The 18,762-nt window shown below is 48.0% G+C and overlaps 2 protein-coding genes across 2 annotated transcripts; one reads left to right on the forward strand and one right to left on the reverse strand.

The window, feature by feature from the left end:
- Positions 1-1,010: 1,010 nt before the first annotated feature.
- Snu13 (small nuclear ribonucleoprotein 13) lies at positions 1,011-5,812 on the reverse strand. The gene is made up of 3 exons (XM_055603133.1): positions 5,703-5,812; positions 2,311-2,431; positions 1,011-1,381 (listed from the first exon to the last, which is right to left on the reverse strand). Exons 1-3 carry the CDS (start codon positions 5,703-5,705, stop codon positions 1,119-1,121), a joined length of 387 nt encoding a protein of 128 aa, XP_055459108.1. The 5' UTR covers positions 5,706-5,812; the 3' UTR covers positions 1,011-1,118.
- A 4,030-nt stretch (positions 5,813-9,842) lies between these two features.
- On the forward strand, positions 9,843-17,198 carry LOC129673368 (uncharacterized). The gene is made up of 2 exons (XM_055603132.1): positions 9,843-10,052; positions 12,897-17,198. The coding sequence occupies exons 1-2, from the start codon at positions 9,843-9,845 to the stop codon at positions 17,196-17,198; spliced, it is 4,512 nt and encodes a 1,503-aa protein (XP_055459107.1).
- Positions 17,199-18,762: the final 1,564 nt, after the last annotated feature.

Genomic DNA, 18,762 nt, shown 5'->3' on the forward strand with positions numbered 1-18,762 from the left:
TTCAGTACAGAGCTCAGTGGTAGGTGTGTGCTTGCTGCTTGTCATGTACAGAGCACCAAGTGAGACGGAGCAGCTAAGCACCACTAAAGTGTGGCAGTGCATCCTGTAATTACAGCCTGGGAGGGAGACAAGGGATCTCTTGAGACTTCAGGCCTCCGCCCCCATGCCACAACTGCCTGAGAAATGCTAAGCATTTCAGCATTAGCTGACAAAACTGAAAATCAGGCACTGCTGCCACAGTTCATTAAAATGAACTATGAACATACTTCTTTATTACAATGCTCACGAATGAACAACTCATCACTTTCTTCATGTGACTGAGAATACATTTCACCTATGTTGTGGAAGAGGAAAAGGGCTCCCAACACAGGTGTCAAATGACTCCACAAGAAATCTCCATTCACCAAGGAGAGAATGTTTCCCCATAGTATTGTCTCTGCTTTAAGTTCCTGCCATAGACCGGATTACCCCGGAATCCTTTATTGCCACATGAATTGACTGTTTTGTTCCTGCTACTCTTCAAGATCCAGGCAGTTAAACCCACCCAGGCTGTCCCTGGAGTCTGCAGAACATCCCTTTACTGTTACTGCCTTGATACCCTCAGAAGCACAGCTGAGTGGGATGAGAATATAAGGCTTTGATGAGACACATCAAAGTCACACCGAATATTAATAAATGGCACTTGGACATAGGCCCATCATTATCAAATTTTCTCTTCAAATGATAAGGGGATAGAGGGGCTGCTACCCAAAGAAAGCTCCTCAGTCATGGTAACATTTATGGAGAGCTTATATATGCAAAGGCACAAGGGACCAGTGTGACTGTCATCCTATCCTGCACAGTGGAAGAAATTTGCAGATGCCTGGCTTAGGTTTTTTCTGGTTCTTCCTGTTGTTAAATAGTGACATTCTCTTGCCAGCCTGTCTACCATTTCAGTAAGTTAGAAGAAAGACTACGGTGATGGGGACAAAACAACCCTGTAAGAAAAATTTAAAAATACAAAAACCAGATGTAGTACAATATTTATAATAGAAACTGGCTGAAAATACTACATGCTAACAGATAATATGATACACAAACAGGGTGGGAGTAGACGGGAAAGGGCAGAGGCCACAGGCCTACACCAAGAGCCTTTCAATGGACTGCTGAATGGACTGGATCTGCTGCTTGAGCTGAGAGCCTTCTTTGATGGTGACAGAACAGGCGATGACGGGCCTGGAGACCCCACAGGCTCGTCCTAAAGCCTGCTTGGAGCGCACAAACACATACGGGACATTCTTGTCTTCACACAGCAGTGGGAGGTGCAGGATGATCTCTAGGGGCTCAGCGTCTGCTGCCATCACAATGAACTCAGAAATGCCTCTATTGAGTGTTTTCGTGGCTGTGGAGACAGAATACAAAACCAACAGATGACATGGAGCTTGGGCAAAGCAGCCACAACAAAGCAAGGAAAAGTAACAGGTGCATGGATATGGGCAAATGCTTAGAACAAATCAGGTGAGGTGGGGCACGCCTTTAATCCTAGCAGTTGGGAGGCAGATCTCTTGAGTTTGAGGCCAGCATGGTCTACACAGTAAGTTTCAGGACAGCCACATAGTGGCTACATAGTGAGACCTTGTCTCAAAAAGAAAAACAGCAAATAAAAAAATCCTTAATAATAGCAAATTTCTGCCTGGAGCGGCCCTGGCATGTAATAAGGTACCCAAACACTGACTGACTGCTTAATCCCCAATGTCGTCATCAAACCTTATACCCCAATCTTCTGGTCAGTTTTCCTGATAGCACACGCGTCCAGATCACCACCATCTCTCACCTACTAGCTGTAACATTTTCTCCATAAACGAGGTGCAGTTCTAACCTACCACCAAGCCCCAGTTCTCTGTTCCAACATCACTTTCTCAGAAGACTCAATCTAAACACCTATGTACCCTAGTCTCCTCCTCCATAGCACATCTGACTACCAGACATATAATCTACACCTTTCTCCACAATACTGTGAACTCCAAGAATGGAGGACACAACAAGAGAGACAAGTAAGCCAGGTATGGTGGCACATCCCTTTAATCCTAGCACTTAGGAGGCAGAGGCAGGCGGATCTCTGAGTTCAAGGCCAACCTGGTCTACAGAGAGTGCAGGACAGCCAGGGCTACATGGAAAAACCCTATCTCAAAAAAAAAAAAAAAAAAAAAGTGAAGGAGGGTGAGAAGGAAAATGAAATATCCTAAATCCTAAAACCCAGCTTCCCTTCCAAACTAGGAATCCAGGAGACTCTTGTTGAAAACCTTCAACACCCCAGCATCCCTGTCTTACCTTCATTAGCTCCTTTCCGAAGCTGCTTGTAGTTGCATGACTGCTGAACAAGGTCCAGCAGCTTCTTGGTGAGATGGGCATCTGCGAGGGGATAGGCCTTTGGATTCACATCAGCCTCTGTCTATAGAGAAACACAAGAGTCAAACTGGACCAGAAGTTGTTCCAAATAAATTCAACAGAGACAACGACCAGCTTGGTCACATGTACAGGAACGTGCTAGCTCAGTCAGGGATAGATGAGACCAAACTTAAAAAAAAACAACCCCTGGTGGTGCACATATTTAGTCCCAGATTAAATGTCTTTGGGAGACAGGCAGGTGGATCTCTGAGTTTGAGGCCAGCATTGTCTACAGAGCAAGTCCCAGGTACTGGAGAGATGGCTCAGTGGTTAGGAGCACTAACTGCAAAATTATTTAAAATAATAATAATAATAATAATAGCACTGACTGCTCTTCCAAAGGACCTGGGTTCAATTCCCAGCACCACACAGCAGCTCTCAACTGTAACTCCTGTTCCAGAGGATCCGATGCCCTCACATAGACTCTACATGCAATCAAACACCAATATACAGAGCAAGTCCCAGAGCAGCCAAGACCACACAGAAACCTTGTCTCAAAAAACCAAAACAAAAAACAAAAACAAACAAAAAAGAAAACCACCCACCACCAACAAACAACCTCCAAAACCCAAACCACCTCCTAGCAATGCAACAAAGAAACCAACTAAGTACAGACAGAACATAGAACATGCACATTAACACAGGCAGGCCTGACCACTCTCCAGTGTCCTTTTCTGGACTCCAAGGGCAAGAACAATCATACACACACTCCTACTCGATACTTTTATTTTAGCAAACTGATAACCAACAAGCTCATGGAGACGACATCCATCACTAAACTCATCAGGTCGAGATTTGCTACCACAACTACCCAGTTCAGAGTATCATACTCAAAAGTTACTCAATTTTATCTGTGAGTTAATATATACAACTGTTTATAACGGTGATTTAAAATATCACTTAATTTTATTTTCCAAATATGTATAAAAAAACCATGACTCAGCTGGGCGGTAGTGGTGCACTCCTTAATCCAAGCACTCAGAAACCCTGTCTCAGACCAAATAAATAAATTAATTAAAAAACAAAACAACAACAACAAAAAAAAAAACCCTTCAGGGCTAGTGAGATGATGCTTGCCTTCAGGCCTTCACCTTGAACTTGATCCTCAGTACCCATAGTGCAGAGTACTGACTTCTCCAAGTTGTCTCCTAATTTCCATATATACACTTGCACCAATGAGCAAATGCAGTTAGAACAAAACCATTGGCGTACTGGCAGCACGAAGCTGCTGAAGGAGGTGGGTCTCTGAGTTTGAGGCCACTGTTTGACAGGCTGAGTACCAGGACTACACAAGACTGTTTCAAAACAAAAGTCTAAAAAGCAAACAAAAAAGGGAGTGGGCTTGTTTGGACTTGGAGGCATGACCTTGTAAGCAAAGGGACATATAAACTATGTTTTCTTACCTAGTATTATTAGCTACTGAGTTTAACATGTGTTTCAGAAGTTGACAAAGTCTTTTAAAATGAATGAAATGATCCCAGCACTAGGGAGGCAGAGGTAGGCAGATCCCTGTGAGTTCAAGGCCAGCCTGGTCTACAAATGAGTCCAGGATGGCCAAGGATGTTACATAGAGAAACTCTACCTTGAAACAAAACAAAAAAGAAACAGACTGCACATAACTGTATAGACACACACAAAAAAACTGTTAGGGTGCAGTGGCACAGGCTCGTAGTCACTGGGGAGGAAGGTCTCTGCAAGAGAGTAAGGCCAGCCAGGGACAGAGTGAACCTGTCTCAAAATATCAAAAAAGAAGAGCTACTGAATCATGCTGGAAACAGAAGCACTTTATGGCATTCAGAACTGGAACATTTAAACTATGTTTTGAATTTATGTATTAATATACTGGTTTCAAACCTTCATTCGGCGTCTTCCTGTCTTTGGATTTGTTACTGGCTTTCACTACTTCCTCTCTTTTCCCTTAAGGAAATTTGCTAGGTTGCCTGCGCTAGCTCTGAATCCCTGGGCGGGCTCAATCCAATGATACTTTCAAGGAATCAGAACTTCAAGTGCACACCTAGCTTTACCTCTAAGCTCTCACGTGTTAGAAGACAATTCAGAAGTCAGTCTACTTAATTCACTTTGTAAATATTTTTGTGATGTCAGAAACTGAATTCAAGACCTTCAGCCTGCTAGCCAAGCACTGACCTGAGACACGGCTTGCCATACAACCCAGGCAAGCCAAGTTCAATCCTAGCTTGATCAACTTGGTCTCTTTGTATACCTGACAATCAAACACACAAGGCTTTGATTTGGCAGACACAGCCACACACAACCTAATGCCTCTGTCAACAGGAGCCCGCTTATAACAGAACTGATAAAGGCCGACTGTCCTGGACTCCATTTGTACACCAGGCTGGCCTCGAACTCACAGGGATGCGCTAGCCTCTGCCTCCGAGTGCTGGGCCCGGGCGTGTGCCACCAGGCCCCGCTAGAAGCACGACCTGGAACCCTCTCTACATGATTATAAAGTGGAGACGCTGAAGCGCTATCGTCGCCCGCGGCGCTACCAGGACCTCGGTCTCATTAGGTAGAAGTCTTCCCTGCGGCCCCCCGCCGAGGTCACTGCACATTCCCCCTGACTCCAAAGTTAAAAAAAAAAAAAAAAAGAAATTCCTTAAAAGCGACGGAGGGATGGGGCGAGCCTTTAATCTCAGCCCTGAGGAGGCAGAGACAGACGCACCTCTTGAGAGTTCGAAGCCAGCCTGGTCTACAGAGTTCAAGACCAACCAGAGCTACATACTGAGCCCCTAACCAAACCAAACCAAACCAAAACCCCCCAGCGCCCCTGAACTCCCTAAGCCGTGTTAGTTCCCGACAGCCACTAGATCAGACGGAGATACAATCCTCAGTCCCGGAGTGGGAAAGGGGTAGCAGTTGACTTGAACCGCGTTGACTCCACGTTATCTTCTAGATACCGTTTAGAGAAAAAAAAATATATATATATACATGGGCGCAGGAACAGAGAAGGGTTCTCCATCCGCGTCCCCCATCCCACGTGGGCGGTCGTTTTTCCCACGCCGCTGCCCCGGCCTCCGGCCACGCCCACCGCTGCACCGCCGACCGGCGCCACGGCGACCTGGGCCCTCCCTCCGGCCGCCCGGGTTCCGGGCTCCGCGGGCCCTGGGACGAGGCCCGCGGCCGCCCGAGCTCTCCGCCCGGGCCCGGAGGCCGGCCGCGGCGGGGCGGGCGAGATGGCGCACGCGCTCCGCCTCCCACCGGACGGAGCGGCGGGAGCCCGCGCCTCCCGCCTCCCGCGGCCCCACGCGCTCACCCACCATGGCTGCGGTGCGCCGGCCTCGCCGCGATCCGAGAGCAGCCCGCCTCAGACACACCGAAGCGCCGCGCGCACGAGGGAGCGGAAGTCGCCGCCGGCGCGGGAGGAAGCGGAAGTGATGTCACCGCGAGCGCGCGGTGACGTCCACCCGGCGCCTTTCCCGGAAGGCGCGAGAGCTGAGGTCGTCTTTGCGTGAGGGAGCTTGTTTCCCCGGTCTTCTTAGCGTCCTAGTGTGAACGACCGGCCCAAACGGAATTGAACACTCGGAAAGTGAGCCGGCTGCGGTGGCCGACGCCTTTAATCCCAGCACTCGGGAGGCAGGCAGATCTCTGTGGGTTCAAGGCCAGCCTGGTCTACAAAGCAAGTCCGGGACAGCCAGGGCTACACAGAGAAACCCTGTCTGGAAGAAAAAAAAAAACAAAAAACCCAAAACATTCTGAAAGTACCACACCAGTAGAACGGGTGTTAAGGGTCGCCGTTTCATTGCCAATTGTTTTTTCTCTTGTTTTTGTTTTTCGAGTACATGGTGTACCCTTTCAAATCGTCTTCTCGGACCTGAGGTCATCGCAGCACTTGGAAAATAGGAGGCAGTAGAATCAGGACCCTGCCAGCTTAAGTTACACAGAGTTCGAGGCCAGCCGTGGGTTACCTGAGACTTTGTCTTTTGCCTCAAGAAAACAAAATAAAAACTACAGTGGTAAGACAAACTGCAATTAAATATTTTCTTCATCTGAGATAGCCCGCATCAGTGTTTTTGGTGGCCGTGGAGTTAGGATTCACGTAGGTGATTCCTACAATAGGTTTGGAGTCAGGCGATGATTCTCAGCCTGTGGGTCGCGACCCTTTCACAGCGGCCGCCTAAGACCTTTGGAAAACACAGGTATTTACATTACGATTCATAACTACGGTTATGAAGTAGCAATGAGGTTAATTTTATAGGTGAGGTTCACCACAGCATGAGGAACTGTATTAAAGGGTCGCAGAATTAGGAAGGTCGAGAACCTCTGGAGTAGGGGGAGAGGGAACGATGGATTGTGTTTGGAGTAAATGCTTGTATACCACACCTGCTTTCTCCTGCTCAGCTTGCCCTTTCCTTGATGACGTACTAAAATGACTGCCCCATGTGGGGCTGGTGAGATGTCTAAATGCACTGACTGCTCTTCCAATGGACCTGGGTTCAATTCCCAGCACCCACATGGCAGCTCACAGCTGTCTACAGCTTCAAGATCTGACACCCTCACACATGCATGCAGGCAAAACAGCATTGCACATAAAATAAAAATAAATAAATAAATAAATAAATAAAAACCTTCCTTATTAGAGGATAAACTCAAGTCTAGCACTCCTTCCCATGAGGTTTTCTGTGATCCTCATGGCTTCTCATTTTTTTCTAACATGATGGGGCCATTTGGATCTAGCCCGGACTACACCATTCGGAGCCAGTTTCAGTTCATTGCTTCCGAAATGTAGAAGCTGAGAGCTGGGTGATTGCTAAGAACCATACAAAATAGCTCCTCACTTTTACAGACAGAACAAAGTGTAGAGAAGGGAGGAACCCTGCCCACCGTCAAGAGTGAAACAGTGGCAAAGCTAAAGCTTGAGATTTCTAGCTATTGACCTGGGTCATTTTCACCAGATGTGGCTACATGAGCAGTGTTGGGGGGTCAGGTAACTGGTAGAGGCTGGAGAGACAGCTCACTGATTCAGTGCACTGGCTGCTCTCCCAGACATCCCAGGGTCAACTCCCAGTACCCGTATGGAAGCTCACAGCCGTCTCTAACGGACTCCCTCATGCATACAGGCAAAACACCAGTGTACATAAAATAATTAATAAAAAGGGGCGGGAGGGTGGCAGCAACACAAATCCCGCAAAGGAAGTGCAGCTGCCCAGCTTCACAAGGGAGTGAGTGGGATAAAGAATTTCTGAGGGCTGGAGACATGGCTCAGAGGTTAAGAGCACTGGTTGCCCTTCTAGAGGTTCTGAAGGCTCACAACATGGCGGCTCACAACCATCTATAGTGAGATCTGGTGCCCTTTGGGCCTGCAGGCACACGTGGAGACAACCCTGTATACATAATACTTTTTTTGAGGCAGGGTTTCTCTGTGTAGCCTTGTCTGTCCTGGACTCACTTTGTACACCAGATCTGCCTGTCTCTGTTTCCCTGAGTGCTGGGATTACAGACATGCCCTACTATGCCTGGCTTAATCAATAAATAAGAGAGAGAGAACCTGCTGTTCTTGAAGAGGACCTGGGTTCAGTTCCCAGCACCACATGCCATAACTCTAGAAATGGAATTTTTATTTTATTTAATGGAGGCCTAGTGGCTTATGCATGTAATCCAGCACTTAGCAGAGACAGAAACCCTGGGCAGTGGTGGCACATGCCTTTAATCTCAGCACTCGGGAAGCAGAGGCGTGTGGATCTCTGAGTTTGAGGGCACCCTGGTCTACAAAATACAAACAAAACAACCAAGCCAGAATTCCTAGAAAAGGAAAAGTAGGGGAGGGGAGAGGAGAGTGGTTGATTTGGAGAGACAGTTCTTCCAGAACCTTCTATGATATGATGGAGCCTGGCTTAGGTAGTTTTGCTTCCATGGTCCTTTTACTACCTTATTCAGCCTGGGTGTGGTGGTACATGCCTTTAATTCAACACCCAGAGGCAGGCAGATCTCTATGAGTTTATGACTAGCCTGATTTACATAGTGAGTCCTAGATCAGGGAGGGGTCTGGAGACATAGTGATACCATGTCTTTGTTTAATCAACTGTGGTAGTAAATGCCTCAGACTGGGGCAGGAGGACCAATGTGAAATTTAGGACAGCCTGCACTATACTGAAAGGTCCTGTCTCAAGACCAAAAAACACAAACATAAAAATTCAGTAAGTTGTTGACAATCATAGTTGTGTTGCCATGGTGTAGAACTTTAGAATTCCCTCTGTTCAAATGTACCCAACTACCCATCAATGAGGTAGTTTTATTGTCACCACTGAGTTCCTTTTTTTTTGGTATTCGAGACAGGGTTTCTCTGTGTAGCCTTGGCTGTCTTGGCTTTGATGACCAGGCTGTCGTCAGACTCAGAGATCTGCCTGCTTCTGTCTCCCTGAATGCTGGATCACAGGTGTGCATCTTTAAACTCAAGAGTCCTCTATCTGTTCTTTGTTGTCTTGAGGGGCCAAGAAGTCACTTTAACCTATTTATTAGTCACTGCTTGGGCACAGGTTTATGGCCCCAAGTCATGGATGAGACTTCCCTCTCTGTCCCTGGTGAAGGCTCTGGGATGAAAGGAGTAGCTGTGGGCCAAGGTCAGGGCAAACTGAGCAAATCGGAGTTGTACCAAACTGAACTTGCTATTTAGCCATTTGGCCACATGGAGGCATAACAATGTAGGTGCTAGTTTTTTTTTTTTTAAAAAAAAACTTATTTGCATTTCTTTTATCTTTTTCTCCCTACTGCACTCCAACCCCTTCCAACACCCCAACACTAGGTAGAAGCGAGAAAGGGTTATTGGGAGAGAGGAGGCAAAGTTCTTTTTTTTAGCTGCTTCCTGCTGGTCAGAGTCCTTGGGTTCCTTGGAGCCAGTCCAATCTTCGTTTCAGGAGCTCTCCATCTTCTTGTCTCACAACAGCAACCAGGAGCAGCAAGGGATGAGCAGCAAGGGAGAAGCAGGAGCAGCATGGTTCTTTCTCAGATCTTTTCTCTCTGGGCTCTGGCATTTATTCCCTCTCCAGACTCCTGAGATTCAAACTATCCACAGCTGGCAAAGAGCTCCTCTCAAAGCCCGCATGAGGCAAAGAGTCTACTGCTGTGGACCATCTGAATCAGTCCCACATCCACCACCTGGGAACAACACCACCAAAAAAACATGTTTATATCCACAACATAACACAGCATCTTGGACCTTTTGTCTGAGCCTATCCTGGTTCATCCAGGAGACGTTTCCTCCACCAAGGGCCTGTGAGCCAGAACTATTACCTAGAGCTGAAAGTGCAGCAGTGGGCAGGCTCCTTTGTGAGGTGGCCTCCCTTCAGTATGAGGTATTATGAAGTCAGGAGTACCCCACCCCAAACTGACTGAGCCAGCTACACCAACCAATGTTTGCTCACCACTGCCCCAAACACCATCGACCTGGCCTAAGCTTTGCCATGTTGCTGCCACTTCTGGGAGCCTGTGCCATGATGGGTCCATTTCAAGGCCCTGAGTGGGAGCCAGTAAGGGAGCTACTGTCTCAGGATCAAAGCTGCAAGGATCCCCGATGCTGTGGCAATCTGCTTGTCTTCTGCCTCTTTCTGATCTGGCAGATCCAACAGTTTTGGTATCAAGTTCTCAGGACCAGCAAGAGGAATGTCACCAAGGTAAAGGGGCTAATTCCTCAGCATCACAATTGTCAGTCACTTGCTACATGGACCCTGTCCTGCGTCCTGTGTCATAGGTGAACTACAGAGTTTAGAGTGCTCTGCATGAGCACTGTCTAGGCCTTGAACCCGGGAGTCATTCTAGGTCATCTCTTTTCATCACTCCACACACTCAACCCATTTGCAAGAGCCCTACATGCAAACCATATTTTATATCTGATGACTTCTGGAAACCTCTCTACCACCATCATTACAGCCACCATCATGTAGCTCTGGACATGGTAACAGCTGTCTACTATTGCCTGGTATAACCTTTCTTTTCCTTTTTAAAAAAAGTAAGATTGAGCCAGGCGCAGTGGCCCACACCTGTAATCCCGGCACTCTGGGAGGCAGAGGCAGGTGGATCTTTGTGAGTTTGAGGATCCCTGGTCCACAAAGGAGTCCAGGACAGCCAAGGCTACATAGAGAAACCCTGTTTCAAAAAACCAAAAAAATTTAATACAAGTGTATAAATCAGTGAACACACTCACGTGTGGCACCCAGATTAAGAAACACCATCAGGGGCTATCAAGATGGCTCAGTGGATAAGGCAGATTGCTGCCAAGCCTGACGACCTGACTTCCATCTCCAAAACCTACATGGAAGGAGGAAAATAATTCCCACAAACTGTCCTCTGATCTTCACACCTGTGCACACAGGCTTGTAGAGTACACCCACACACACACACACGTACACAACGTATATAAAAGAAGCACAATGGTGGTACAAACCTGTAATCCCAACATCTGGGAAGCAGAGGCAGGGAGATTGTCTCACGTTCGAAGTCATCCTGGTCTACAGATCTAGTTTGCAGCCAGCCGGGGCTAAATAAGATCTATCAAGCAAAGAGTGTTGCTTAGTGGTAGAATGTTTGTCTAGCATGTGTATGGCCTTGGCTTCAAACACTAGCAATGAAAACTGGGTGTGAGGCTGGATGTGGGGTGCACCCCTGTAATCCCAGCACTCGGAAGGCAGAGTCAGGCAGATCTCCCCGCACTCGGGACCCAGAACACTGATCAGGAGGAATGCCAGAACAAGACTCTGTCTCAAGCCTTGCCCCACAACTCCTCACCAATCAACCAACCAACCACCAACCAAAGAACCACATTTAAAAAAACAAGACCAAACCTAAGTACTAGAAGATCCTGGGTTCAGATTCTACCCAATGCTCCAAAATGTGCACTGACAGCACAGACCTATTGTGAAATCACATGACAAGTGTTCTACATTGAGCTTAAGTCAACTATGCTTGTGAGGTAGGCAGACTTTAAAAACAGATCAAAGCTCTTTGCTACATAAAACCATTTAGTGGCTTCTGTGAGTCCACCCCATGCCAAACTCAGAACAAATTCAAAACTCTGGCCTCAATTCCAAGGCCTGATAGGATCTAGCCTGTATCTGTCTCTGATTTAATCTTCCTGTGTTCTCCTTTTTGCTGGCTACATTCTGATCATATAACACTCCTCCTTCTCTTTGAGTCTCCTTTTCTCTCTCCTTTCTTTCTTGTTTACTTCTTCCATGTTTTTTTTTTTAGATTTATTTATTATGTATACAATGTTCTGTCTGCATGTACACCTGCATGCCAGCAGAGGGTACCATATCTCATTATAGATGGTTGTGAGCCATCCTGTGGTTGCTAGGAATTGAACTCATGACCTCTGGAAGAGCAGCCAGTGCTCTTAACCTCTGAGCCATCTCTCCAGGGTGCCCCCGCCACCACATTTTCTTGTTGTTTAATTTTTAAAAATATTTTATTTATTTATTTTATGTATTTGTGTTCTTTCTGCATGTGTGCCTCCATGCCAGAAGAGGGCATCATCAGATTCCAGTATAGATGGTTGTAAGCCGCCATGTGGTTGCTGGGAATTGAACTCAGGACCTCTGGAGGATGGTTCTTCCCTGTTTTTTAATCCTGGGGGTAGAACCCAGGGCTCACAAACTAGCTCTCACCTTGGGCTTCTTTGATGTTCCTGTGGACGTAGTCTTGGTTGCTCTGTTCTTAGGGTCTTTTTACTTTGTTTGTTTGTTTTGGGCCAGGGTTTCTCTGTATAGCCCTGGTTGTCCTGGGCTCTATAGACCAGGCTGGCCTCGAACAGAGATCTGCCTGCCTCTGCCTCCTGAGTGCTGGGATTGAATGTGTGTGCTACCACTACCTGGCCGGAGCTTTATACTTACTGTCTCCTCTGCCTATAATATTCAAGTGTCACTTGACTTGTCCCTCACTTCATCCAGTTTTCCAGTCAAATATTACCTTCTCTGAAAGGCTTTCCATGACTATTCTGTCTAGTAGAGTTAATTCCAGCCCTTCATTTGTGTTTATTTCCATTCAAATGCTTTTTTGGGTACCAACGTGGATTTTGTTTTAAGATTAAACTTCATATCACCCAGGCTAGCCTCCAACTTGCTATGTAGCCAAGGATGATCTTGAACTTCTGATCTGCCTTTGTCAGCTTTCTGAGTTTAGAGATGATTGGGATGGGTTGTTTCCATGATAGACAAACAGTACGAATTGAGCCCAGTTGGTCATATATTTGATTATTCCCTAAGAGAATATGTCTATGATATAGCACCCAGCTATATATGTCTTTGTCTGTTGACATTAGTACCCAGCACACAGAGCAGTGCCTGGCTGAGAGCAATCCCTCAGTATTTCTGGAGGGAATGAATGCTGTTTGCTTAGGGGGTGCCCTCCTTTTCTTAGCACAAGCACCTTCAGCTCGACAGTGGGGCGTTTAGTCATATTTATAGAGAATATAGGAGACAATTTGTGTGCCAGAACTCTGCTACTTGGCTCTTTCTTTACAGGTGCCACCGCAGGGATGGGCAGTGTCGGCCTCCACATGTGACACTTTCTTTGGGATGATTCCTGAAGTCTTCACTTATGGAAGAGTCAGGGCCCTGGATGTTCATGTCCAGCAGTGGGCACAACAGCAGAAATGGGAACACCAGAAGAACGTCAGACAAGAATGGGCAACCTTGCTGTCTCCACAGGACTCGTGTCAAGATGTCTCTTGGGTTGGCCACACCTCTTCCGAGCCCATTTTTTGTGCGTCTTCCTTTTCAAGCACTTGTCTTCTCCCTCAGGATGATTCTTGGGAAGAATGGCAGGCACCTTGGTGCCTCACAGCTAGCCAGACTCACCCTTCTCTGGACATGTGCCAAAGGATGGAGCAGCTGCTGGCTCCCTCCCAGGAGAGGTCGGTGCCAGTAGAGCCTGTTAGACCGAGCTACAAATCCACCCCCACATCTTTAGCCATCTCTCTTCCAAACTTCCCTTCAGGTCAGAGGCCAGAGTTCTGCCTCAGAGAGTTTCTGCCTGATTCGCTTAACCGACTTCCCCCTAGGAAGTCCTTGGACAGCCTACAAGGTCCCTTAGCACTACGGGATAAAACCCAGACAGTAGGCAGAGAACATTGTGAAGCTACCCTGCAATACACAAACAAGAGAGAGAACAGAAGTAGGGGTGCTTGGGAGACACAAGCATCTGGAGACTTCATCCTGAAGAAGGGCAGAGAGGTTGAGGCCCTGGGGTGCAGAAACCAGAGACAAGTAAAAAGGGGAGCTGATGGTGAGATCTCAGTGCCAGGGTGGAAGGGGGAAGCCCAAGTAAGAACTGAAGATAGAGAACAAACTGAGAAACTATGGAAGAAAAGCCAGAGGAAGCCTGGAGATAAGAATCCTTTTACCTGGGCCCATTTGGGAGAGAGCCAAGAACAGTTCAGATATAAAACTGACATAGCAACTCAGACACCAGAGTGGGGGCACCAGGAGGATGCTGTGCAGACTCCAGCACTGGGGAAGGAGAACGAGAAAGAAGCCAGAGGGGAGGGGGAGGCAGAGGACCAGGACCAAGGATTAAAAACACTGGGCTGGACTGGAAGTAAGAATAGTGTAAATTCCCAAATGCTAAAGCAGAGCACACAAGACCAGATTGGATGCAATACTGGTACAGAAACTGAGGCAGAGGAAGGAAGACACAAGGGCCAGATTGCAAGTAAGGATGGTGTGAAAATCCAGACATCTCAGAGGGAGAACCTGAGAGAAATCAAACTACAGGACAACAAAGAGACCCAGGCATGCTTTAGACCTGAGAATGAGGTCCAGATTCCAGCGGAGGAGAGGCAAGGACAGTGCAGAAGTGATGACTGGAAGACCCAAGCATGTACTGGAGAGAACCAGCATCTCTTCAGACATGAAGTTCAGGTGGGCGTGAAGAAGATCAGGGAGGTAAGGGAAGAGGACTGGGTGGTGATCCAAGCACCGTGGTGGGGAAGCCAGAGGCTGGTGCTGATGACAATAGACAGAGGACTTGGGACACCATGTTGGGGAAATCAAAATCAGGTCAGAGGGGAGTGTACTGCAGACATCCTGTTACTGGAGAAGGACCGAGGAAAAGGAAGTGATGATGGAACAAATAACCCAATGCCTGAGGTCAAGGATCAGGGTCAATTAAGTGGTAACACTGATTTAGAGACTTACCCAGTAGGGAGCCAGAACAAGGAAAAGATTGAAGAGGAAAGTGGAACAGACAATCTGGTGCTAGGGAAGAGAGACCTGAGAGAGGTTACTGGTGAGAATGAAGCACGAACCCAGGAACTTGGGGAAGAAAATCAAGGTCAGTTAGGAAACGAATTTCATAAAATGATTCATGGACCAAAATGGAAGAACGAGAAACAGATTAGAGGCAACGATAGTATAAATAGCCAGACACCTGAAACAGAGAACCTGGAAGAATTAACAAGTAAGAAAGTCCATGATAAAACCCATGCAACAGGGCACAAGAAAGCAGTGAAGGCTGGGGGTGAGGATGGTGCAGAAGTTCTAATACAAGGGAGGAGAATTCTGAGAGGAGCTGGAGGAGAAGAAGGTGCAGAGACCAAGACAGCCATGGAAGAAAGCCGGAGATGGTTAGGTGATATGGGTCCTAACACACTAAAGAACCAGAAGCAGGTGGGAAGTGAGGATGGAACAGAAGTTCAGGCCCCAGAGAAGAGAAACCGGAGAGAACCTGGAGAAGATGATGTAGAGACTCAGAGATCTGAGAGCAAGAACCAGAGACAGTTGACTGAAACCGGAGGGAGCCATTCTGTAAGGCAGAGAAGCTGGAAACAATCCCAAGGAGATAACACTTCAGAAAATGAGGCATCAGAGAAGAAAAACTGGAGAGGGTCTGGAAGAAGGGACGGTAGAAAGATGCAGAGATCCTGGAGAAAGCCTCAGAGATTGCTAAGTAAGGTGGGTGGAAAGACCTACCTGTTAGAGTGGAAGAAACAGCAAAATGTTGGAGATGGGAATGAGGCAGAACTTCAAACCCAAGGGAAAAGAAATCTGAGAGGTTTCACAGGTGATGATGGTCCAGAGACTCAAGCCTTACTGGGAAAGGACCAGAGGCGGTCAGTGTGTGAAACTGTTGAAAAGATTCAGACACAGGGGCAAAGAATCCAGAGCAAGGGCAGTGATGCTGCTGCAGAAATCCAGGATGTAAGGGTCCAGAGAAAATGCAGAGCTGAGGATGCTAAACTGTCTCATACCTCAAGGAGAGGGGACAAAGGCCAGCTCAGAAGGAAGGATGCTGCCCGGCCCAGTCTCCAAGGTGACTCTTGTGGGAGAGTGGAACCCACATGCTGGAAGTGCAGCTTGGCTCAGCCTGCTTCTCTCACATCAGGGTACGACACCCCTAGACACAAGCAGCCAATAGCTGGAAATGGTGCAGATTCTGCTCCCTGTCCTGAAGAACACCTAAGTAGCCAGGGCGCAGCCCCTGCCGGGAAGCACAGAGGTGGGCTCAACGTAAGCTTGCAGAGGACCCAACATGGATCTCAAAGAAGACATGAAAGGGACAAAAGGGTGGATCCAGGAAAGGCCTCCTGGCTGACATGTCAGCACCCCTACCTACAGTCTCAGGCATCCTCTGTCTTTCCCTCTCTCCTATGTCCCCAAGTCTCTCAAGCTGCCCCAGCTCCAGCAAGTGGACCGACTGCCCTCTCCATCCCTCACAAATGGCCAGCCCTCAAGAAGAGCCAACATCTGCTCCTGGAATCCCTCATGAAGAGGAAGATTGCACACCTGAGGTGGGGCTTCCCTCGACGAATTCTGGAGTCTTACTTGCTTTTCCACTTCTTAGAGTCTTGCTCGTTGCCAAAGGCTGGAGTGAGGCTGCCCGGACTACGCACAGACCAGGAAGGCCAAAGGCAGCAAGAACAGCATTGTGAGTCCTTAGGCCCCGAGTCTCCGGGCAGGTCTCAAAGCCATCCGGTTCTCCAAAGAAAAAGCTCAAAACTTTCTACCCAAGTTCCAGCTCTGGAGAAATGTAGACCATCCAGGTTAGAGCCAATGGGCCGCTCCATTCCCCCTAAGAAACCCAGGAGAACCAGGCCACAAGGGGGAGGCAGAGAACCACAGATCCAGGAGGCCCCAAAGGCCACCGTTCCCGCTCCCAGCAAGCCAAGGCCCGCAGCGCAGTCTAGGAGCTGGTGTGGCCCAGGACCAGCCCAAGAGCTTTCCATTGACAACAGCAGGGGCGGAAAAATGGTTGGGCCTGGAGTCTCCCATGCAGAAAAGAGGGCTTCCAGCAGAGTGAGGGCCTCCTCCTGTTCAGAGGGCCGCAGCCACAGGAAAGAGGAACCCTCTGAGCTCCCCAGGCTCCAAAGTCAGCAGCCCACACACCAAAGAAGTGGAAGCATGGGACACACAGGGGACAGATGGACCTGGCAGCGTCCCTCCCCCTGCTCCGCACATAGCTCCAGCTTCAAAGGGACTATCCACTCTGCTGCAGCCAGGCTGAGCATAACCATCTCGAACAAGATGCCATGGCTGCCCCAGCACTCAGCCCCCATTCTCACCCTGAGGAATCCTAACTCGTTTTCCAAAGTGGGTGCTCCATCTACAAGAGAGGACAGCACCAGAAACCCCACTGCTCTGGAGAGGGACCTTGAGCCACCAGGGCATTTCCAAACAGGGCTAACTGTTCCTGAGACAGAGCACTACAAGGAATGTGAGGCACCTGGGAACCCAAGTGGGGCACCACAAAATCCAGCAGCCTCGCAAAAGTTTGGTTTTATGAGGAACTTAAGATACTTTCTCAGACAGTGTGGCCTTAAAAAGTAGGCCACAGGCCCAGAGTCTCTGATATCAGAGAAGGTCTGCGAGTGACCGTAGTACCAGGAACCTCTAATAAAATTGGTTATTTGGATCCTGTAGGGCTGCAGGTTCCCTTAGTATGATGTCTGACTGTTCTCTTCTGGGATTTGGGGTACTTGTGGACAGCACAGAAGCCACTTCTATACAGAAGCTTTGAAGGTTAGCAGAATATAGGTCAGTCCAGTGTCATCCACTACCAACCCTTACCTTGCTAGTGCCCTTCCCCCAGGCTCCCCAGCTCCTGATGGTGGAAGACACTAAGGTTCTTATCATACCTTTATCTTGCCCATTCCCAAACTAATACTGACTGAAGCAGGATACTTGGCCTCAGTTGTTTGGATAGTGGGTAGTACTCTTCATGAGACACTATTATTCAGACTGATTATTACAAAGAAGGGAGGCTTGATAAGGCTGAGAAACCATTGAGGATGAGGGGACAGAAGGACTGTAAGAACAGAATTAAAGAGAGAGAAAGTGTTTTCTGGGCCTGACAGGACCAATCCACTCAGAAACTCCCAGCAGCGGCGGTTGCCTGTACAAGAGTTGTGCAAGATCAAGTCAGTCTACATTCTAGCATGGAGTGGGAAAGGCTTCACGAACCCCTCCACTCCTGAGGTGCTATGGCTACTTGCTGGCTTCTGTGGGAGGGGAGAGTCAGGTTTCTTTAAGGGGTAGGTCCATACTCTAGGGTATGGCCCCATACCCAAGGATATGTGGGCAGTATAAACTGGAGGCAAGGAGTTACTCAAAAATAACAACCAAAAACAACACACAGAGCCAGGAGCTGTGGTGCACTTCTTTAATCTCAGCACTGGGGATCCAGAGGCAAGCAGACTTCTGTGAGTTCAAGGCCAGCTTGGACTACATCAAGTAGCTCACAGCTGCCAGTAACTCCTGTTCTGGTGCACTCAAAGCCTCTCCTGACCTCTGTGGACTCCTGCACACATGGTACTGAAGTAGAATAAGGTAGAAAAGACCAGTCATTAAGATAGGGACTTGCCAATTTATCTGTGACTTATTGATAGCACTGCTTGTACTGCTCACTTGCCAGGCATGACTTCACTTGCTACCTGGAACAGAATGACCTGTAAGGGACAGCTGAAACAATGGATGTCCTTAACAACCTGCTGACTTGTCATGTACACTTGTGTAAAATCTTGCTTGCTTGTTGCCCTGCCTTGTGGTTTTAGAGTGTAAAATAAGAATGCAAACAGGACCCAAGCATTGAAGCCTTTCAGGAGCTGCCCTGGCAGCTCTGGTCCACCGGTGGCATCACTCTTTCACGGCCATTGGTGTCCGAGTGCTAATTCCAGATAAATTCCTACAACAGTTGTCATACATACACTCAGACGCGCACACACACAGACGTAAAACATTTATTCCCGAAAAATCACTAAAATACTTTAAAAATGGAAAGCTAGATGTATGTGGCGGTGCATGCCTTTAATCCCAGAACTCAGGGGGGGGAGGCAGGCAGATCTCTGAATTCGAGGCCAGCTTGGTTTACATAGTTCTAGGCCAGCCAGGACTA

This window comes from Psammomys obesus, unplaced genomic scaffold, assembly GCF_907164565.1.
Source record: "Psammomys obesus unplaced genomic scaffold, mPsaObe1.curated_primary_1811, whole genome shotgun sequence".
NCBI classification, from domain to species: Eukaryota; Metazoa; Chordata; class Mammalia; order Rodentia; family Muridae; genus Psammomys; species Psammomys obesus.